Source organism: Portunus trituberculatus, chromosome 21 (assembly GCF_017591435.1).
Source record: "Portunus trituberculatus isolate SZX2019 chromosome 21, ASM1759143v1, whole genome shotgun sequence".
Classification (NCBI taxonomy): domain Eukaryota; kingdom Metazoa; phylum Arthropoda; class Malacostraca; order Decapoda; family Portunidae; genus Portunus; species Portunus trituberculatus.
This window is the reverse complement of record NC_059275.1, coordinates 3,173,449-3,197,941: the sequence shown is the minus strand read 5'-3', so window position 1 is coordinate 3,197,941 and position 24,493 is coordinate 3,173,449. Positions and strand designations below refer to the sequence as shown.

The 24,493-nt window shown below is 37.6% G+C and overlaps 1 protein-coding gene across 12 annotated transcripts in view; it reads right to left on the bottom strand.

Annotated features, from left to right (window-relative positions):
* LOC123506942 (serine/arginine repetitive matrix protein 2-like) overlaps positions 1 to 24,493 on the bottom strand; it is an 84,256-nt gene that overhangs the window by 24,832 nt on the left and 34,931 nt on the right. For 10 of the 12 annotated variants that reach the window (XR_006675554.1, XM_045259371.1, XM_045259378.1 and 7 more), the window contains exons 10-16: positions 22,110 to 22,183; positions 21,302 to 21,412; positions 20,555 to 20,668; positions 18,621 to 18,768; positions 17,832 to 17,897; positions 16,894 to 17,009; positions 7,118 to 7,267 (exon numbers count right to left, since the gene is read on the bottom strand). Coding sequence is in view for 11 of the 12 variants with exons in the window: in XM_045259371.1 (XP_045115306.1) it covers positions 7,118 to 7,267; positions 16,894 to 17,009; positions 17,832 to 17,897; positions 18,621 to 18,768; positions 20,555 to 20,668; positions 21,302 to 21,412; positions 22,110 to 22,183 (779 nt within the window). In the remaining variant the exon portion in view is untranslated. Of the gene's footprint in view, positions 1 to 7,117; positions 7,268 to 11,701; positions 12,695 to 16,893; positions 17,010 to 17,831; positions 17,898 to 18,620; positions 18,769 to 20,554; positions 20,669 to 21,301; positions 21,413 to 22,109; positions 22,184 to 24,493 lie in introns of those variants that run through there. The other 2 variants (XM_045259380.1, XM_045259379.1) reach the window with 1 other exon arrangement.

Genomic DNA, 24,493 nt, shown 5'->3' with positions numbered 1-24,493 from the left:
AGAAGGGTCTGTCTATCTTCTTGGGTGACTTTCTCTTTGACTTCTGTGAAAACTGATCCTGACATTTGTTTTTGGCAATTAGCACACTTTCTAGCCCTTTCTTATTGCCATGCTCCCCTTAGTATCTGTTTCTAGGGCTGGCGTGCTAGCCATGCAGGGTTCCCTCGCGAGATTAGGTAAGAACCTAATCAAATCTACATCTCCACTTTTCTGCAACTCTCTATATGCCCTCTTCTTCTCTCTGATCTGTCTACTTATCTCGTGAGTCCACCATAATGGCTTCCTGTTTCTCTGCCTTATATCTTTGTAAGGGATACACTGCATCACTATACCCTTTACTACAACCTTAAAAATATCCCACATCTCCTGTGCAGTTTTATTTCCAAAACTATCTTCCCAGTTTACCTCTCCTAATAACTGACGTAACCTACCATAATTGCCTTTCTGATAGTTTGGGACTCTAGTCTTATTCACTATATTATCCCTACTGGAATTAATGATAAATCTAATTATATGATGGTCACTGTTTGCTAAAGTCTCTCCTACCTCAACTTCCTTTAAACAATGCTCAATATTTGTTAGTACTATGTCTAAAACCTTCCTCCCCCTAGTAGGTTTATCTACCATCTGCACTAAATAGTTATCCTGAAAACTTTCCATAAACTTATTTTCACTAGCATCTCCTACCATCCTCTCCCAGTTTACTGACTTAAGATTAAAATCCCTAAGATAATTGTCTGACTAGTACACCCCTATTTATCTCATCTACCATAAGGTTGTCTACATCTGCTGACTGGTTAGGTGGTCTATAAAAAGCTCCTACTCTAATAACCTTACTTTTGTTTACTCTAACATCCAGCCATAAGGACTCTACTCTGTTATCTACCTTAATACCATTAACCTGACTGGAAATGAAGGATTTTTTTACATAAATAACTACTCCTCCACCTATCCTACCAATTCTCTGGTGTAAATACATAATGTATCCATCTACTTCATATTCTTTCCTATTTTCCCTAAACTTTTCCTCATTTACCCATGCCTCTGTGACACATACAACATCTAAGTCCTCCTCAACTATATAACTAGATAACTCGTCCTTCTTGTTCCTAAGACTCCTGGCATTTACATAAAAACATTTAAGTCCTGCTACCTTCCTAGATGCTGTCTCCTTATTTGGAATCCTAATCTTATTCTCTCCTATTTACACCTGGAAACCTTTCCTAATCTTTTCACTATCTCTGTTTATCCTATCTAATTTATGTCTAACATCTTTCTTCTGGAATGCATCAAGACCAAACATAACTTATCCTAACCTAACCCATCTTAACTGGAACCTTGTATGAAAACACCAGTATTATTTCAGTGCCACCCTAGGACTGCTTGGTGACAATACAGGTGAGTGTCATCGGTGCCCTCACGTGTACTAGTAATGAAACTGGACACACGTTTCCTCCATCTCCATCCCCCTCCACAGGTACATCCATCACTCTTTTGTTCTCCTCTCCTGCTCTACACGTCTCCCTCTCTCTCACTGCACATGGTCCTCGCCCCCCAGTCCTTCTCCCACCCAACACAGCTGCCACAAATTCTCGACCTCCACAGGCACCTCCTTCACTCTCCCGCCCTACAAAGTTGCCCTTCCTTCTCTACCCCTACTAACCTGTGGCCAGTCGCGACTTTCCCCGTCTCTTCAGCACACCACACCCACACACTCCCGCCCCCCCAGTGCCATACTCACAGCTACGTGCCATAAGCCGTACAGCGAAGTGCCCACAAATGTTTACCTGTATGCAATGCTTCACAAATGTTTATCTTCTGACAGAGAAAACTAGGAGTAATCACCGTAGTCTTGTCTATTTCAGGGGGAACTTAGGAAATAGTGTTTACATGGAAGATTTGTAAATAAATTAATATTTAAATCAATACATAGCATCACTTTTTTTTTTTTTTTCTTCTTTTAATTACATTGTAAAATCAGTTCGCTCTCCTCTTACCCATCACCTGCTTCATGAGGGAGTAAGGAAAATTATAGAGAAACAAAAATCTGTAAATAAGTTGATCATTATATAAATTTTACTTATTCGTTAAACTGACGTAGGCACATTTTTGTTATTTTATTACATGAAAAAGGAACATGTAAACTTAAAGAAGGAAAGCAGCGAAAAGCCATCAGACAAGCTCCAGTTCCTGTGTGTAAGAAACATGCCTAGCTATTTCCAGTCCAATGTCGTATCCTCATCAATAAGTGTCTTGTCTTCTTTTACAATTTCATAATGTTAATGACTCAGCACTGTCTATTTTTTATTAGTATTCACCACATCTCACTGGCTCTTTTAATGTATCTATACGTTTTAATAAATACTTAGATATTAGCATTCACTTCTTTTAATGTTCATTATAAGTAGTTAGTTCAACTCAGCACTTGTTTACATACTATACATAATATGAACGGTTGCGTACTGCTGTCACTATATCCAAGTGCCCATGAGCCTTTACAATACCGGGGGAAGGGATGAGAGATCGAAGGAGCAAGCGTAGCCAGCCAAACATCTAGGGAGAATTTCTTTAAAGTAGCTAATTTCAGAGACATTTTGAGGTCACCCTCAGCATGTTTAGGCATATTATAGTCTACATTTGCTATTTGTAATAAAAAAAAATGTCAGTTTTTTTTTTTTTTTTTTTGCCTGTACTAACATTATGTTGCTAGTAGTATTGTAGAACTATCATTTATTGATATACTGGTAAAACATAGAATAATAATGGGCAACTTACCACAAAAAAACACCTTTACCTAATAAATGCAACAATTTATTAAATAATTTATGAAAAAAAAGTGGAAATGCGCTTAATTCATGAAATCTGAAGTCAATACGCGCGAACAAGACACTGAAAGGAAGAATGGACCGTACGTGAGTCTGTGTTTGGATCCGAGTGGATCTTGGTGGGAGGCTGTAAATGGGAACATAACCATCACCTTATTTAATTCCTTTTGGAGTCATTTATCTATTTACTAGCTTAATTATATGGCCTTAATTCACTCTCTGGGTCTGAAAGCACACGAAAGTTTAGCTAAATACTCACATTGCATATCGGGAGAGGGGATGGCAGATGCTTGGGACCGTATTTACGATATTTACGTAAGGTAAATAGTTTTGAAGATCGTGAGAAGAAAGAAGGCGCCCAAAGTGAAACATGCTACATTTTCTGACGTGGCGAAAAGTTAAACTAACACATAAAATATACTTAATCAGGCAGAGTAAGATCCACTAAAGGGTTTGCAATTGTCACCAACGACTGGTAAAGGACGGTTCGGTGATGTGCCATTCCATGTTTCATTCACCGGCGAAACGCCCAGCTGGACGATTCGCTGTGTGCCAGTTCGCCGATACGTCGTCTATAAGATATAATTACAGTTATTTATTTGTCGGTGCATTAATTGTTTGATTACCAAGAAACACAATGAACATTAAATGTTTTTTTTTTTATTACTATTGCATGTAATCTTATTTATTTATTTAATTTTATTATTTTTTAAATAGATTCCACGTATTTCAACTTACATATGTATGTCAACGTATCTCTCTGGTTCACATAAATAATAAATCTAATCTAATAAATCATGACTTTTTTTTTTTTTCAGCTCTATGTTGAAGCTTCGGCGAACCGTCCAGAGAACGTTGGCGAACTGGCGCATCGCTGAGTTGTTACCCTAATGACACCACAAAAATGTTATAATAACAAGAAAATCAGTCAGACAAGATTATGTAATATTTTCTAAATACAAAAAAATTATTTACTTTCAAGTGAAATAAAGAAAACACGAATGTCTCGTCAAATAGATTGTGTGTGTGTGTGTGTGTGTGTGTGTGTGTGTGAGGTACCAACACCGTACCATAATTGCGTTAAATTGGAAAATACGAAGACAGGCTTAAATTTGTTCAATATTACTACTGGGAGCATGTTTCTCTTATTTTTTAAGTACTATATCAAGCTCCAAAACAATCCATGGCGTGTTCATTAAAGTAAGTTATAATTAAGAGTGACATTAAATGTTATGTTTTTGATAATCGAAAAACACTGCTAGAGATAAACTTCTTATGTCTTAAGACTTACTGTAATACCTTGCCAATAATAAATCAGATATTAAAACAATGCCACCTCATTTAATAAAAAAAAAAAAAAAATGTTGCTTTAGAGCAGATATTTTTTTTGCACATCTGCTGGGTAGTGAGAGCCTTCACCTTTTCTTCCTTGTCCCTCACTCTCTTCTTCCCTCCACTTCCTCTTCATCAACCTTCTCCTATATCCCAGAGCCTCGAAAACACATAGAAAACCCAATATTTTTATGCTACGCGTGTCATTAATTGGAGGTGTCAGCGTGGGCAGGCCAGGATGGACGGAGCTTGCAGGGGTCAGGAATGGGGGTGATGCCCAAGACACCATGCTGTGTAGTGGTGGTGGTGGTGTCGTATCGGGCCTGTGGTTTGGTATGATGTGGTGTTAACGCTACATTCTCATAAACAGAACTAAGTACTGTGTGTGTGTGTGTGTGTGTGTGTGTTTGGAACTTAGCAGTGGTGGGCGCCTACTTGGCAGACTGGCAGATGGCAGATCGGAACGGGTTGGGGGTGGGAAGCTGAGCTGATGATGTGGTATTAAAACTGCACTCCTGTCCCCTTCACTGCCGTGTGTGTGTGTGTGTGTGTGCACGCGTGCTTGTGTATGTGACATTGATCAAGTCAATTTGCACGTTCTCATGGTTCAAATAGAATGGTTGTTATTGTTGCTGTTGTTGTTACTACATAAGGGCTAGAATACACAAATTCTGAAAAGTATGCTATATGCCATAAACAATAACAAATATGTAAAGAACATTAAAAAGAAATACTGCCTATAACTACCATTCAACAAATACAGTAAGTCCTCGTTATACGGTAGATATATGCGTTCTTGAAAACCTTACCGAAAATCGATACCGAACCCATTCTAACATGTAATAATAGGGGATGTGTTCCAGCACGTCGAAAATCACCCTTACAGACATGAAAATATATGAATATAGTCATATGTATATATATAAAAAAAAAAAAAAAATGTAAAGTACTGCGCAAAAGAAACAAACGAATTTTTTTTTTATTTACCTTTCACTCGTCATGTATTCTATCAGATGATGTCCCTCCCGAGGCTAAGGGACAGTAGAAATTTCAGCCCTTACTCATAATATCCCCTTAAAAAAAAAAAAAAAAAAAAAAAAAAAAACGCTGTAAGGATTTCACTTGTGTTTAGTGGGGAAACGCGGGAAGACAGCGATTGCTGTAGTGGTGTGGCAGTGCGGCGTGGCGGCGCTACGGTACGAAGTAAACAAAACACGAGCGGATACCGTATGTGAAATAGAATCGAGGGTAGTAATTACCCAACACAGTAACTGTGAATCTACCGGATACCGAAGTACCGTATAAGGAGGATTTACTGTATCAAGCAGTTGCAACACTGAAAGCTTCACGTAGGTCTTTTTCTTCCCTCCGCCCCTTTTGAAAGAGGAACATGAGGTAAAGATACTGTTTTTCTATTCTGAAACCATTCTGTGTCGCACATCCACTATTTTCAGAACACACTAATTGAAATTAACTGGGTTCTAAGGTGTTCTGACAATTCTAGTAACATATCAATGAGATCTCTACATTATTATTATAAAAACACTCCTGAGAACCTAGCTAAACATTGCTGTGGCCTTTGAAAATAATAGTGGTGAGAGCTAGCCTTGAATAGCTCTTTCTTAACATAGAAAAATCTGCATCTATCATTACAGCAACAATGGGTGATTATCATAAAAGTAAATAAATAAACAAAAATAGTATTTTATTTATCTAATCAAATTAATAGACAAACAAGATACAAAAATAAGTCTTGCTTATAATGCTTTCTGATAAAGATTAACTAGATAAGTGATGTTCTCTTTTTTCTCTTTGCTATAACCAATTAAATCACCATAACACACGAAAATTGATTTTTCTATTACCTAATGAAATCTAAGGTTCTCCTCAATTAATGCATTTCCATCAAAAGGAATATACTTGGTTTGATAATGATTGGGAGCTTTGAAAGCAGACTACAACATTTTAAAACATATAAGAATGATAAGGATAATAGAGGAGTATATTTTGTACAGGAATTGCCAAAAACACAACTGGTCTTCTTTCAGCTCCCTTTGTTTTCTTCTTATGAATATTACAGAACACCAAAACACTGCAGTGCTGGGTGATCTAAAAGCTGCATTCACCACATGAAACACAAACAAGTAAGAATGCAGAAAGTAAAGGAGTGTCAAACATGCTCTGCTTCTTGTGAATTTTTGTTGGTATCTTTTGGTAAAACTAATAATCTTTAAAATTAAAACATGCTCTGCTTCTTGTGAATTTTTGTTGGTATCTTTTGGTAAAACTAATAATCTTTAAAATTTCATTATTTTCAGGGATGAATATTGACCATTACCTTCTTGGATGATGTTATTCTTATCTCTAAATCTGGCTTCATTGCTGTGAAGATGCAATACAAACAGATATACAGACATGTCATAGGTCAAACATTCTCAGTGATACGTAATTTTCTAAATATAATCTCCCTAAGCAGATAGTTCAGTGAGGCTGGTGCTCCATGATGTTTCTCTCTCTCTCTCTCTCTCTCTCTCTTTTTTTTTTTTTTTTTTTTCCTGGATCAGTTAGTGGAAGAAGACTGGAGTACTGTAAAACTGCCCCTCCCTTCTGCTGTCAGGATAAGTGGTTTCCAACATTGCACTTACCTTAGAGATAACACATATACATGTTGCCCTCTGTACAATGGAAGACAAAATGAAGGTAAACCAGTGTCCACCCACACCAGCACAAAGAATGAAAATAGAAGAAGGGTGATAATCTGGCAATTAGACAGCTTGCAAAGGGAGCAGAGGAGCAACTAAGTCATCCTTACATAACAATGCATGTGGCATCTGGAACTACATCACCTTGTAAATGTTAGCTATTGATGCTGAAACAAACTGAACCAAATTAGTGAGCTACAGAACCAACATGTTGCTCTTCAGCCTCCATTTGCACAACAGGTGCATGAACAGGTTCACCTCTGACACTTGAGCTGTTGGTGTGCATGGCCCATAGTATGGCAAGCTGGGCTGTGGGTAGAACCCTCCCCCGGCCAGCACCTGCAGTAAGAAGGGCCACAAGGTCACGGCTAGGGACATGAGCCATTCATACATAGCGGTTCCTGTAATCTGGAAGAGAATCGAGAAAAATAAAAGTTTCACAGTACCTAGTTCAGTAAGCTGACTTGCTACAAATCATTTGCTTGAAGTACAATAGTCATGCCTGACTTTTTACACAAGCTCAGAAACTTTATTTTGGGAGTTTATTTCAACCATAAAACTGAGCTAGACTGAAATGCAGCTAAACAACTTTGCTTCTGATGCATCAAGGCGTCACACTTAAGCTGGTCCAAGCCAGTTATCATTCACATCAAGCACTCTCGGCCAGTGTGTTTTTGCCAGTCATGATCATCAGAACTTGGCAAGGTTGGATGCAAAATATTAAATGTGGTTACACCCAACTGCTACTCCTGGAGGATCATTAGAACTCAACAAGAGTACATTATGTATCATGCACTAGCTGTTTTTAAGATGCTGGGAATGCACTGAGGATACCAGATTATGCATGTTTTTTTCTAAATCTGGTAGAAAAAAAAAAAAGTTTAAGCAATGGTTACTAATCCAGCCATATAGTTCTGAGGATTTAGCTCAAGTTAAACAAAAATAAAGCTAATCAAAAGCAAACACAACAAAAAGCTCAATTTAGGTTCACTTTTTGGAATCCAATATAAAGAACAATACAATATATCCTTCAAGACACTTGAAAGTCTTCTCAGTCATGAGACAGACACAGGCAGGCAACAGCTAATCTATAATCCCAAGCCAGCAAACACACAACATGAACACGGCCAAATAAATTATAAGTAATACTAGTCACTTTTATGTTTTTTGGACCACCACATGAGTCTCATCTTCCCTGACACCAGTATCTAGAGTATGAGGTTTTGTGGGAACATCATCATGCAAGTAGACAGGTATATGCCTCACTCATCTGTATGATGACATGGTGAAGGAAGTGTCTGTTTAGCTTCTTCCCTACCTGAAAAGACTACAACACCAAAAACCAGCACATTTGGGCACACTAATCATAATTTTTATATATGACTATTAAACATTACAGAGATAAACAACCTGTGTAACATTTTAAGGACTATTAAACATTACAGAGATAAACAACCTGTGTAACATTTTAAGGAGTTATTTCATCAAGACATCTGAGATAGAGTATTTAATCTGTTTGTGTATTATGCATTCAAAGACTGTAATATTTTCATCAAACCGTTCATCACACACACACACACACACACACACACACACACACACACACACACACACACACACACACACACACACACACACACACACACACACACACACATATTTCTTGCTGTTTTGAAGTTTTCCTTATTTTCTGGATTTCTGTTTCTTCTCCACCTTTTCCATGCTCCATCTCGTTTCTCCTTTGCCTATGCAAGATGTGCTAGGGCAAAGGAGAAACGAGATGGAGCATGGAAAAGGTGGAGAAGAAACAGAAATCCAGAAAATAAGGAAAACTTCAAAACAGCAAGAAATGAATGAAGAAACTAAGGAAGGGACGATGTCTGAGAGATGTTAAAAAATTTAGTTTCCCGCAAAGATGTGTTGAGACTTGGAACAGTTTGAGTGAGGAAGTGGTGTCAGCAAAGAGTGTACATAGTTTTAAAGAAAAATTGGATAAGTGTAGATATGGAGACGGGACCACACGAGCATAAAGCCCAGGCCCTGTAAAACTACAACTACAACTAGGTAAATACACACGGCCCGGTAGCTCAGTGGTTAGAGCGCTGGTTTCACAAGCCAGATGACCGGGGTTCGATTCCCCAGCCGGGTGGAGATATTTGGGTGTGTCTCCTTTCACGTGTAGCCCCTGTTCACCTAGCAGTGAGTAGGTACAGGATGTAAATCGAGGAGTTGTGATCTTGTTGTCCCGGTGTGTGGTGTGTGCCTGGTCTCAGACCTATCCGAAGATCCGAAACAATGAGCTCTGAGCTCGTTCCGTATGGTAACATCTGGCTGTCTCGTCAGAGACTGCAGCAGATCAAACAGTGAATTACACACACACACACATGAGTGTGCATACTTTTAAAGTAAGATTGGATAAGTGTAGATATGGAGACGGGGCCACACGAGCATAAAGCCCAGGCCCTGTAAAACTACAACTAGGTAAATACACATACGCACACACACACAGTGACGTCTGAGAGATGTTAAAAAATATAGTTTCCTGCAAAGATGTGTTGAGACTTGGAACAGTTTGAATGAGGAAGTGGTGTCAGCAACGAGTGTGCGTAGTTTTAAAGAAAAATTGGATAAGTGTAGATATGGAGACGGGGCCACACGAGCATAAAGCCCAGGTCCTGTAAAACTACAACTAGGTACAACTAGGTAAATACAATGATTACAAGTTCATTAAATGAAGGGAGAGTACTACTAGAATGGAAGAGAGCCAACATAATATTGATATTTAAAGGAGGAAAAGCAACTGAGCCATTAAATTACAGATTGGTGTCACTTACAAGTGTTGTGGGGAAGTTATGTGAAATGTTATCAAAGAAAAACAGGTTAAACATTTGGAAGAAGAACAAGTTATATCAAATAGACAATTTGGGTTCAGGACAGGACAGTCATGTGTGTTAAGCTTATTTTCTACTCAAGAGTAATAGAAGGACTGGAAAGCAGAGATGGATGGGTGGACACATTATACTTGGACATAAAAAAAGCTTTTGATAAAGTCCCTCATGGCAACTTTGGAAATTAGATAGCACAGGAGGACTGCAAGGAACTTTGTTAAACTGGATAAGGAATTATTTGAAGAACAGGGAGATGAGAACTGTGATCAAAGATACATATTCATCTTGGGGTACAGTAACAAGTGGAGTGCCATAAGGGCCAGTGCCAGCCCACATTATGTTCCAGATATAAGTAAACTACATTCACAATGGGGTAAACAGTTACATGAATTTGTTTGCTGATGATGCAAAACTGCTAAGAGTAATCAAAACCCAAGAAGACTGTTTGCTGCTGCAGGAAGATATAAACAAAATCTACGAGTGGAGTAAGAAGTGGAAATTGAAGTTCATCACCAAAAAATGTCACATAATGGAACTAGGAAAGAGTAAGAAAAGGCCAGTATGGAACTATCTGATGAGAGAGGAACAAATAATGAAGAATAAAGAGAAAAAGATCTGGGAGTGATTATACAGGAAAATCTGAACCCCGAAAAACACATAAGTAAGATATTTGGATTAGCATATAAAATGTTGACTAATATAAGAGTGGTATTTAAATTCATAGACAAAGATACGATTAAAAAAAATTATCACAAGCATGATACGTTCTAAGCTGGAATATGCAGCAGTGGTGTGGTCACTGAGCTCTAAAAAAGATATAAGATTAGAATGGATTCAGAAGATAGCTATAAAGATTGTGTCAGAATTAAAGGACCTAACATATGAAGAAAGACTGAAGGAAATGGGACTGCCAACCTTACAAGATAGAAGAGAATGAAGAGAGAATGTATAAAATAGTAAATGGTATTGAAAAGATAGACAAGGAAGATCTGGTGCTGGTGACAGAAGAAGCTAGAAGGACAGAGGACATGTAAAGAAGATTAGGATGAGGCAGTGTGTGAAGGATATTGGAAAATACAGTTTTCCACATAGAATGATGGAAAAGTGTAATGCATTGAGTGATAAAGTTGTTACAGCACATAATGTGCATAACTTTAAAGAACAATTGGATACATGGAGACAGGACACAATGAGCCCTGCTCAAACCCTGTACAACTAAGTCAAATACAACTAGGTAAATACACACACACACACACACAAAGTTGGAACTATCAAACTTGAAGGACAGACAGCAGAGAGGGGACCTAATAACAACATATAAAAGATAGATAGACAAGACCAGGTATTACTGACGGAGGATGGAGATAGACGAACAAGAGGACACTCCAAAAAGACTATGAAATGTCAGTGTTTGAGGAACATTAAAAAGTTCAGTCTTCCACACAGGACGGCAAACATCTGGAACGGATCAAGTGAAGAGATTGCATCAGCAGAAAGTGTACATAAATTTAAGGACAAGTTGGATAAAAGTAGATATGGAGACAGGTCACTATGAACCTTGCTCGAACCCTGTAATATACAACTAGATAAACACACACACACACACACACACACACACACACACAAAAAAAAAAAAAAAAAAAAAAAAAAAATCTCAGTGATCTAATCCATCAGTACATGGATAGATGTCACAGTTCTTGTGTGCTGCAGGTGACAAGTGTACACTCACATGTAAAAAGCCCTTCATTCTGTGTATGAATGAACCAATTTTCCATCTTTTCTGTTCATCAAATGACCATCAAGGCAAAAACTAAAAAACACAACTCAATTTTCTTACAAGGTGGTTCATCTGACAATATATATTGAGACAATACACAAGATCAGCACTGAGGCAGCTCACACCCCACAGTGATGTCAGGTCCAGTGTTGGTGGTTCATTTCAGTAACTTGCTCATTAATCTTTCACACTTTATCCTTTATTTATACACCTCATACAATAAATCCTCATACAAAGTTTTACTATTGACTAAAGCTTTGAATTAGGATTTTGTTATTCTTCACAAAACAAATAAAAACACATAAATAAGATCTACTAAAATAAAAATCCAGAAGATGAAACATGGACAGAGGTGACAAGTAACAATCTATATACAATGGTGTCATTCCTGCCTGTGTACAAAGTAATGCTTCCCTGCCAAGCCACTGGCAACCTCAAGAAAAACAGGAGTCGTTTTTTTCTTATTATCATGGATTGCAGTGAAGGGATTTCATCTTCATAAATATATACATACACCAACTTTCCACAAAATATTTTCAAACTTAAAAACAGCCGAGTAATATGACTTGCAACCATGAGAAAACATGTCTCAAATGTTTTTGTTTTCTTACATGTTTAATATGAATTATACTTATCTTCCATTGCAGATCTACATCATGGCTCTTTTATTACAGTTTGTCATGGATCAGATACCAAGTACAATTATCGTTTTCTTGGAATATATATGGTATACTGGAACACATGGCCATATACTTCACTGATTCTCAGACATAAACCTTAGTTGAACCTTCCACCAACTTGTATCAACTTACTCCAACCCAATTTTACAGTCCCTCCACAATGACTGAATGTCCAGAGGTTGTGTGCTGTGCCTCCACCCTCCAGGTCAATGGTAAATATGATGATGTGATTTGGACAATCACACACACCCAGACACACACTTGATAGTAAAATCACAGTTCTGAAAGGGATGTCCAGCAGGTATCCTGCACTTCTGGGAAACAATGGTGCAGACCATCACCCGACTGCGACCTCTTATCACAGTGGATAGCGGGGATCTTTTGGGTAGAGGCCAAGGGACTGAAGATAAGCGGCTGCAGCATTAGCTTTTGCCATCTTCTTGGTTGATGCTGCTACTGAGGGCTTGAATTCTTGTCCATTCACCATCACCTTTAACACAAATGAATGAAGTACAACACATTAATCCTGATGTCTAGTCATTGCCATCCCCATTCAGGGGTACAGATAGATAAATAAACAGAGTACAAGGTAACCAGTGGATAAATTCCTTGACCATCAAGAACAAGTCTATGACCAACCCCTAGGCAGCATATGATGTAGAGAGCAACCACACTCACTGTTTCATATCAACTTCATATTTTACTTTGGATAATAAGTTAGTGAAACTGGTAAAATATATCTAAGTCTACCTTAAAGTTGCCTGTTTTCCTCATCAAACAGCAATGATTATTCTCAAATTATCTGAATCTGGGTAATTTGTTGGCATCTCATCCTGACTATAATTTCTAATGGAAGTTTTAATTTATTTTTGAGGTTATCTTAATCATGATTCTAGTAGTAATTTAGCAGGGATTCAATATCAACAGTGAGAAAAAATACCCAAGGCTACATTCAGTGACTTGAAATAAACCTCATGAGCACAAATCATTAAGAGTATGGGTCTTCCTTTCTTCAGTGATGGGAGGCAGTGAGGTGACTATTTTACAAAGCCAGACACAGCTGCCAGTGCATCCCTTCATTATTTTATTTATTCCTTTTTTAACGCTATGGCATCTAACACCTGTAGGTGTACTTGAAGAGTATTATAGGAAGTACTGTTCAGCTTCCACCCATTAGTGGCGCAGGCAATTTTATTTATAGTGGTACTCATATTAGGATCCAAGCACATCTTTGGAGTAACCACCTAGAATCTGGGTATCATGGTGATATGTAGGTAACTTTAAACCACTCAACAAATGGCACAGTTTCAAGGCTGTACTTGGTGGGATTCGAACCTATGTGTGGACGTCTGCCTGATTCCACCACCACCTTATCCACTACTCCACCACCTCCCTTACTTCATTGCTCTTCATTTGATTATATATTCATGTAACTGTAGCAACAGTGATAATATTTGCTGTTCTTACATCAAAAGTTTGCCAGTAACATTAGTAATATAGTGATGATTGCAGTTCAGTAGCAGTAGTAGTAGCAGCAACAGCAGCAGCAGCAGTAGTAGTAACAGTAGCAGTAGCAGTAGCAGTAGTAGTAGTAACAGTAGCAGTAGCAATAGTAGTAGCAGTAATGATGAAGGTGGTGGTGGTGGTGGTAGAGGTGGTGATGATAGAGGTGATGATGGTGGAGGTGGTATTAGTAGAGGAGGAGGAGGAGGAGGAGGAGGAGGAGGAGGAGGAGGAGGAGGAGGTGGTGGTGGTGGTGGTGGTGGTGGTGGTGGTGGTGGTGGTAGAGGAGGAGGAGAAGGTGGCAGGAGTGATGATGGTGGTGGTGGTAGAAGTGGTGGTGATAGAAGTGATGCTGATGGTTGAGGTGGTGATGGTGGTTGTGGTAGATATCCATAAGAATGGTTTTTGTTGATCTTGTACCAGTACTACTGCCTTCACAATAGTCATAATTATTGGTGGTGATAGTAGTAGTAATAGTAGTAGCAGTAGTAGCAGTAGCAGTAGTAGTAGTAGTAGTAGTAGTAGTAGTAGTAGTAGTAGTAGTAGTAGTAGTAGTTGTTGTTGTTGTTGTTGTTGTTGTTGTTGTTGTTGTTGCTGCTGTTGTAATAGTAGTAGTAGTAGTAGTGATGGTATGTGCAGTATGTCCATAAGGATTGGACCAATGGTTCCCAAACTATTGCACATGACGGCTTTTCTTCTCACTGAGCTTCATTGTGTTAATATAGAATTATGTATGTTTACAATTTATATCATAGCATTGTTATGGCCAAACTAAAGCAAATTAAACAAATAATATTATAAAAGACATTTCTAATAAACCTTTGCTTCAAAAAGCAAAAGTAAATAAAAATAAACTAATAATAATCAAAATGGATTTGCATATTTCCAAAAATTAAACTAAACAAAAACTAAATACAGAATTTGAAAACATGGCATATAGTATCCAAAATTAATGTATAACAAATATATATAGTTATTAAATCATTGGCTCCATGTGTGCAGATTTGCAAACACTTTGTATTCAATATGCAAATTCTATCATATGCAACAAACCTAAATGTGGTCAAGTGTTCTCAATATACGAGAAATATTCCTTATTATGCAAGCAGTGGCTGTGGTGCGACTGTTTGGTGAGGTAGGGTGGCTGATTTGCACAAGAAAGCGGTGGGTGCTAATGCTTTCCTGCGGTTACCTCACATAACACACAGGCTACACAGTCCCACACAGACGTCAGACTCCCAATACAGACAATCTCACAATTCTGTCCAAGTAAAATCCACCATCTGCCACTCAATCATTTGCCTCCCACAGCTAGGCACTAACAGTCTCAGAGGAGAATAATTTCAATTTTTTTTTATTTGTTTACTGTTTTTTCTATTTTATATGTATTTTACAATTTATATTTATTAATGTGTTCTACTGTTATTTTAGTGCTTTCTTTTTTTGTGGAAGTGCCAGAATAAGTATTTAGATAGTTCAAAATTGGGTTGTGAAATAAAATCCCCTATCCCTACAATTAATAGGATAATAGGTTCGATATGTAGAAATTCACATAACGCAAGCTTTTCACTCAACCCTCACAAACAATTAATAGCTGGCATAGTGTATATGGTATTCAAAATTCTCACAGTCCTGAACTGTAAAGATATGTAATCCAGTGAAAAATCCAACCAAGGCTTGGTACAGACATATCTAGAGTTTTAATAATACTGAAACACACCATAAGAGAATGAAACAAAAATATGTATATAATTTTATGGACTAAATATGAAATATGAAGACATGACAAAAATGATAATTTGAATTCTTATAGATCTGAAATAGAAAGCAACTTACTCCAGTAAATAAAATCAACCACAATAAACACTGTTCTACAAAAAGTAATACAGTGGAAGCTCAATTCTTGAACATAATTTGTTACTAAATGTCATTTGAAATGGAAAAATGTCTGGAAACAAACTATTTTCCTCATAGGAATAATGTAATATGGATCAATACATTTCCAGACACCAGATAATTGTTCACCGAAAAATTTACAATGGCAAACTTTTGTTTGTAAACTGATTTGTTCAGAAATTCATTAGCCAACATTCCACTGTACACATTATGAAAACAAGCACACACTATTATAATTCCACAAAATTCCAATAGATAATTGATTGCAGAAATCATATACTTTTGATCTGTTAATTGAAGTGAGGCAAATAGTGTTGCTTTACATGGATGTATGTACACATAGTTGTTATCGCAGCAATTTCATCATATGTATATGTATGCATTTTTTTAAACAATAATTTCTGAGCAAATGACTTCTTGGTCCACCCTGAATTCATTTCATTCGCCTAAAAGGTTGTGAACCAATGGAACATTAATCGTTATTTATTTATTTTTTATTTATTTATTTATTTATTTTATTTTTTATTTTTTTTTCTACACAAGAATCAATAAGTGAAATGCATTTTGTCAGGTGCAGTTTATCTCTACTACATCACAAGGTGTTGTGGAGTTGGAAACCAGGAAGGAATTACAAAGACAAAACTATGTGTTCTTCCTTTCCGTACACTTATTCTTCTCTTCCTTTCTCACTAGTTTCATTCAGCTTCAGTTCTCTCTCATTCTCTCCAAAAGCTCAAACTTTTTTACTTAGCCTCAATCCAACACTAGAACATTTATTCCACTTTCAGTCTTAATCTTTTATCCTCTCCCCACAACTCTCCATAAGAATATTCAACAGCTATAGTATTATTATACTTCTCTCCCTCACTACATTGCACATCCTCCAGATTTGCACCTTTTTCAAATTACTCTATACACTCATCCAATGTTTCAACTTGGCTTTCTTCCTTTACCTCCTTTATGTGAGCATCACCATCAGACACCATTAAATCAATTAATACATCAAGCCTTTTATCAGATTCCTTTCTGCACAAACATTTCTTTTCACCTATTTCCAAACCAATACATACTCAATACCATTGCTTCACCTGCTGTGTTTATTTACGGAATGATTTTTTCTCTCATTTCATTTCTTGACTGCATCATAGATCTCTCTCTCTCTCTCTCTCTCTCTCTCTCTCTCTCTCTCTCTCTCTCTCTCTCTCTCTCTCTCTCTCTCCAAAGGCTACACATTTCCCAGTGTATCCCTCACAACCACCAAGTACTCAGCACAGAAAAGAATCACATTACCTTCATTAGAAAATTCTTTTTGTGGTCTGGTCCACAATCGAACACCATTTCAAAGTCAGGTGGTGACCACTTGCGCTTTGAACACAACTCAACCAGGGCTGACACTGGGTGTTTACCTGAAGAAAGAAAGAAGTTGAAGTGGACATGGTTGCAGTAGTAATGATCACAGAAGATATGGGGATGAGATTCAATAGGTGGACTTTGGAGACAATGACAGTTGTACCTACACTCATGGAAGGGAAATCTTGGCTGTGTAAAAAACATACTGACTACATGCAGTATATACCACTAAGAGAAAGAAAGCAGAATATATATAAAAAAAGAAAAATAAATAAATAAATAAAGATAACTATTTAAGTCCTATCAAAATAAATATTAGACAAGTTTGAAATAAAGTTACAGTATATCTGTACCAGCTCGCACTGCATTAGTTGACACATATAAAAACACCCCAGGGTTAAAGTCAGTTGGAAGATGTTTCAATCCATAAATTGTGAGCCAGACCTCAGGCTGGAGAGCAGGTGAGTGCAAGCCACAGTTCAGGCTGTAAGAACTTCCATAATTTCTCTTAAAAGTTTATGCACTTGTACCAAAGAATATGCATCCGTGGTGTGTACTTGGGTGCCTATTGACTAATTTCTACCAGGCAGACATCGCTTAAAATGTATGGATAGGATCCTAAAAGAGAACACAAGCAAAGATCCTGATGAACAATCTGCACACACTTCACCGTGCACTCGTGAGCTGTCCTGACGGTGACGGTGGACTCCCTTAGTATATGATTGGTAACCTGTTTTAATAGTGACTGATGGGCTGTCCTAGCAGTGAGTGGTGAGCTGTCCTAACGGTGACAACAGCCAAAGCAGAAATGAACCTGTCTTTAAAAATGCTGCTGATGAAACAATAAGGTCTTCACCATCCACACCACCAACACTCACCAGACAGATCCTTCACAAGCGGTATTGGCTGCTTCTTTGGTGTTACTTCTTCTTGTGCATGAAATCCTGAAAGAGTCATTTGGTTGTGTGTGACATGATATAATGCAATGCTCACCAAGGAAAATAATATCAAAACATTCCACCTTCGGAAAATTGTGGAAGCAAATAAAGCTACTACTCAAATATACTGCCCTACTAATCAATATGAGTGTCAGCCAATACAACTAAAGATATGGAGCAATTTATGTAAATAATGTTTATATGTTTCCACTACTTTCCTAAGGTTTAATACAGCACCTAGATGTTCTAATTGTTCCCTAACAATATTTCTCAAAATCACCTAGAGACAAGGCTAACTACCAAGGTGATTCAAAATATTTTCAACACATAAAAATTAGGTTACATGGCAAGATCACAGTGCACTAATCAGTCATCCTGCTATGGATAGGGAGACAAGCCATGGACTTACATATCAGCCCAGCCTGCACTGGCTATGCATGATCAACTTAAACTAATTTCCACAGCATTTGTACTAACATTATAAGAGCTAACTCCATAAGTGAAGACCAGTCATAACTGTTTCCTATCCATTTGACTGCTGGGTGAGATATTTTATCAAAAGCTTCATGGACATCAATACACCAAAAAATGTGTTTACTTGAGTTACCAACATTTTGTTGTACCATTTTTAATTCTTCTTTCAAATAAGAACTCCTGACAAATGATGGTGGTAATAATATCTATTTTGCAGAAGTTAGGTAATGACATCACAAAGCATGGGAACAGTACCTTTTTTGTCCATCTTGACATCCAGGAGGAGAGGTTCAGTGGTGCCTTCTTTGTTCTTGCCCAGCCCCTCTCCAGGAGACCAGCCCATCTTCTGCAGCATCTTCAATCCAAAATGAGGCCTCACAGGTGCAGCTTCTTTGAACTGTTCCTGAGGGGATTATGGGGAACAACAACAAATGCATATCAGTAATCTAAAGTGTAAACCCAGAACTCTTTATGACAAGTGCCTGGTTAATTACTGCCACTACAAATTACAAAACCAGACATGGCAGGAGTCTAGCAGCAGGCTTAAGTCTCATCTTCTGATGGACACCCAGGCACTACAAAAGAGTCCTGGTAGGTTTCTTGCTAGTCTTAACATACCATACTCTAGTCTGTCCACACTAAAATATGACAAATGACCTCCTCAGTCTTAGCAGTCACTTTACTGGAGATTTATAGATATTAGCTGTGTAATTTTTGTCAAATGAATGTGATATAACAGAAATCCCTGTGAACTGAAGATTTAAACAAGAGAAAAAAAATCTATAGTGCCTACTCTTGACATAATTACATCACTCAAGTCTGAATAAGCAGTATAATTTTCCCACTATGAAATCAAAGTTATTAATTTAAATATCACTCAAGATACATGTCAATGATCATAACTAGTGACACAAGAATGTTACAGTCTCAAGACATCACTGTTTGCTACAAGAGCACTACTTGTACCTGGAGACTCACCACTGCGCCGGCCCACTCACCCGTCCCAGCCGCTGCCAGGCAACATCTTAGGCTCCCAAGTTGTCAGTCGCCAGAACCCGGGTGCACTAACGAGATGCAGTGGCGACAAGGAGGGATCTGTAACAAGCTCTCTCTTCACGGGGCCCACGAAGGGAGGCTAGCTGAGAGTGCGTGCTAGACTTCTCCCTGTTAGGATGTACTTTTCACAGTCCTACATTGTCCATGCTCAGGATGTTGCATGATTTAAATTTTAAGACTGGATTTTAGTACTTAAAAAGATGCCTTAATCAGCAGTGGGATGAGAGCTTGTTATAGACCCTTTCACGACAGGCTAGGGGTCAGTGTACCAGCAGTCCCACTGGCCCCTATCCTGCGTGATGTTGCCAAGACGTGAGATTGCCTCTAAGTGTGGGAGCTTTGACACTACTAGGAACCAAGATAAATGGTGAACCTAGTATGCATATTTAAATACTAGGAGCTTCATCTATATGTTCTGAATTACTTGCTTTTTATTCAGAAGTAACAACAGCAAAGTAATGCAAATATAATACTACACAACACCGCAAAGGTAATCCTGCACTGAAGTATTTCTTTAACATTCATGCCACTACATGGTGTACCACTAGCCTGGTCCCTAGTAGTGTTCATAGTTTTGTGGTCTCCTCTTGATATCAGCAGGGCTTCATGACGGCAGAAGCGCTCTTCTCAGCAACCTCATGAAGAAACGGAGCCGTTGGCACCTGGAACACAAGTCTAGGGGCTGGCGTGGTTCGGAGGCTGTCTTGTAACCCACACTGGGAAACCCTCCTCAAAACAGCAACTACAACTCTTTTTACCTAACATAAACTGACACTAAAAGTGAGTGCTTACTAAAGTTACTCATGGATATTGCTACTTACAAATGAAGAGGAGGAAGATGAAACAACAATTGTGCTTCATGGGAACCAAAACTACATAAAAATTTCAAAACAAATATAAATTCCAGTGAATTCTGAATGTTCAGTTTTTTGTTCCCATGAATCACGCAAGAAAATTTCATTTTTGTTCCCATGAATCACGCAAGAAAATTTCATATACAAGAAGAAAATAAAAGTTAAGACATAACAATTTAGACAAGCTTTCAATGAACAATGGCTCAGACCTCAGAACAACTTCCAGCCCCTCAACAATCCATTTATTTGCAATCTAAAAAGTCACTTTGGTATCCCTACCTTCCTGGCCCAGGCCTGGTGACCTGAAGACAGTTCTTCTTGAGACAGAACCTTGACGCCTGTTGTTCCTGTAAACTGACCTGGCTCCTGCTTACTGAGTGCCCAGTTCTGCATCTGAAAAGGAAAACAATCCTTAGATATTGCAAACTATATACAGCACATTAAAAGACTAATGGTAAGGGATTGCAGACAAGTAAATGTTAGAGTATAAGTGATTAACTAGCTTACTTTATGTATGTATATATGTACATAAACCAAGGCAGTCTCCTAGAAGACTGGGTATACAACTACCACATTCACATTCATTCACACCATTCCCTCAGACCCTTGGCTTCATATACGGAGGAGGAGGCACTCTTACCCTGATTTTATGGAGATCTGTTGCAAAGCTTAACATAACTAATGGAAGCATCGCTATGTCAGCAAACTTATCTCAATTAGACATGAAAAGATAAATCCCTCCTTTCATTAGTAACCTTAATGTCATCCCTTCCATTTCTATTGACTTTCCACATTTCACTTTCTCAATGGTTCTCAGAAATTATAATTTTCCTATATTTCTCATTCTTTATTCTTCTACATACTGCAGTTTCCAAGATAATGTCCTAAACTTAAAAAAAGAGATTTAACACCAAACATCAAGCATCAAACACATCAAAATTTTGCAATAAAGGTCTTGAATAAATTTTCTATTTTCCCATTTTTTATATATGAGTGTACACTAGCAGTATATTGTTGTAGCCTTACCTCTTTCTGCACATTGTTCAGGGTCTTAATTGCCTCACTGTCATTTGGATTATCTTGGAGTTTCCTCATGGCACTGAGTCTTGTTGAAACAATCTGAGATATGTCCACAGACTGCAATAGAAATGTACCAGTTAACTGCCATTACATCCATCATTCCTTCACAAGCTACAGTATGGATATGTGGCAACACGATAGACTGCACATTATAAGGCAGGATTACTATTGATGTGACAGCAGCAGCCTGGCCAGCAGGAACACTCTGCAAAAACACATAAATGAGCACAGTAAAACATCACACAAAAAAGCTGCATTAGGAAATGATACTGTACAGAGATGAAACAAAGGAAGAAGAAACAGGAGACATAAGGGAATTTGACAAGAACAGCAGCAACAGTGTGGTTGTTGTGGGCAGTTCTAATAGTAAGTGATGTGAGAGTACTGGTGCGTGGAAATATATGGGTTAGAGTAAATCAAGGGAGTTGTGCAGCTCGGAGTGTGTGGACCACGCTGCACAGCCACCAAGCATGTGCCCAGCTCCCTATACAGATCATGGTATAATTATTAACATGTATGCTGGTGTGTGGAAAGTGCATGGCCATAGTTGAGTGTGCAACAAAAAAGCATATAAAAATTCCTTAATTTGTTGTAGTTCTTGGCCAATGCCCCTCCTACATAAAAATAATAAAATAAAAAACCTAAATAAATAAATCAATCGATCAAAAGTAAAAGTGATTCACAACAAGTAACATGGTGGTAATCTCCCACAACCATTAGTTTGCAGAACATAAGGGATTGCTGGTTCCCTTACCGGAGCTTCAGGCTTGGTGAACACCTTGTCCTCTTCCTTCTTTTCCTTTGGGGTGACAGGAACCCACTCGCTCTCTGGAACAAAAAGTTTCTTTATTCACTTGCTGCCTACAAATACACCTTCCATATAACAAACAGTACTAGTAACTAGACTTATTATAAAAATCAATATTCTATAAATATGAGGAAGATTAACTTTCTGCCTATAAATGCCTATCTATCCAAAAGACTGACACTCTTACAATGTCTATAACATATGCCTAATTCAAAAGATCATTAAGAATCCTTCCAGACTAACACATCATGACACAACATGGGAAGCTTAGAGTAAATACACACTGTTGTTGAAACAAATGAGAAGTATACAATTTGATCCAAATGGAAAGAAAAGAAAGAAACATGTCCTGCTTCACATTGTCAAGTTGAGGATGAACTTTCTTGAAAGTTTCATCTGACATTGCCATAAGCATCTAGCATGAAGTGAAAGTTCACTTTGTAAGAATGACAGAGACAATGTAGATGCACCAAATAGAGGGAGGATTTCCTCTTGAAATCTGCAATCACAAATTAAGATTAGAGATCTTGAGATGTTTTCAGCTACACTTGTGTTGTTACTTTCTTTACCTTTCAACATTACATTGTCAATTTGCTCACATTCTCACAGCATTGCCACTGACATGTTTTCTGCCTTTGATGTATTTCAGGAATTGCTTTAGCTCACTGACCAGTAAGAGCAAGTCTGGCTACATTTCTTTGCTGTTTTTTTTTTCTTTTAATGCACATGGATCTCTTTAAGTAAAACAATAGAATTGTCACAAAAGTGGTATTTGCAAAAAAAATCATTAATGTGACTTCTTCACAGCTACAAGAATTTTTACCATTAAAACAATATGATTACAGTGAATAATTGTCATGTGATTCTTATTACAAGTTATTCTTAATTTGTTGTAAAGTTCCCAATGAACAGCAAAATGAAAACTTAAAATGACCCTCCACTGATTCAGCCTTTCATCTTGTAAACTTTCTTTGCATAAAATTATAGAAGTACTAAAAACATAGACAAGGATATTGTACACAATGGAAAAAATAACATGGTTTAATAGTAATAAAACTAATACAAGATTTACAGAGTTCCTATCCATACATTGCAAGACTGACAGATTTATACAAAACTTTTAATACTACTCACATTTTATGCCACTGATCACAAAACTATCCACAACAGAATGAGACTTGATACCTGATGTATGTATACGGAGGCACACTGCAATATATCAACAACCAATGTACAAAATCTTTACTTTGAATTACAATCCAATCAACACACTACAGTACTACAACACACATTCCCTTACTAAACATCTCTTGGCATCGTGTTTCCTTTTTTCATTTATATACTGATCCTGGATTTGACATTCATTTGTACTATTGACTGCCCCTCTCCACAGTGGTATTCAAAAAGAACTAAATTCAATAAACACAAGGCAGTCCACAGTCCTCCCAATCAGTCCAGTAACGTGATTCATAAATCCATAAACATCTAAAATGTTGTTATCTTTTGTCAAATAATTTTCATACATCAAACAAAAACACTTAATCTATCCATTTTTCTCCTTATAAAACTAATGCACTTGTGTACACCTGTCATCCCACACTAAGGCCAGGTAGAAATGGTGTGAAAGCTCTAATCTGGTACAAGAAATAGAGAGAGAGAGAGAGAGAAACAATTTTGATGGCATAGAAAAATGTTAACTTCAGATGAGAAAAAAAAAAAAAATAAAAAAAATAAAAAAAAATAAATAAATAAAGTGATAATCATACAGTTCTACATTTTCATCACAAAGGCATATAGCAGGTTAGTTTTCTCAACCACATCACTGCTACATCATAACAGACACACTTCTTTTCCCACATCAGATCTTACCAGTGAATTGGATGAGATGTGCATGAACTTCTTACCAAGTGACATTCACAGGTGCACTTCATTTATTCTTTACGCTTTGCTTCATACACATCTCTCTTTTGCATCTAAAGGTCTCTTCTTATCATCCTATGACCAAGTCGCATTCATCCATTCACAGCTACTCTTCATTTAAATATATCATACACAACCCCCTTCTATGCCTCACACTTTCTCAAATCTAAGTCTCTTCTTACTGTCCATCCATCCCATCCTTGGTTATTCCCTAGTCCAGTTCTACTCCTTCACAAAATTATCTTTCATCTTCTTTGAAAACCCCAACCATCATAAGACTCTAGAGCTGCTCTGCTCAATAAATCAATCCCTTTTCAACATCATTTATCATTACTTCCTCATTCTTCATCTACACTATACATTTACAGGTTGATTGTTAAACACCACCTTCCACCTTCGTCACTTAAACG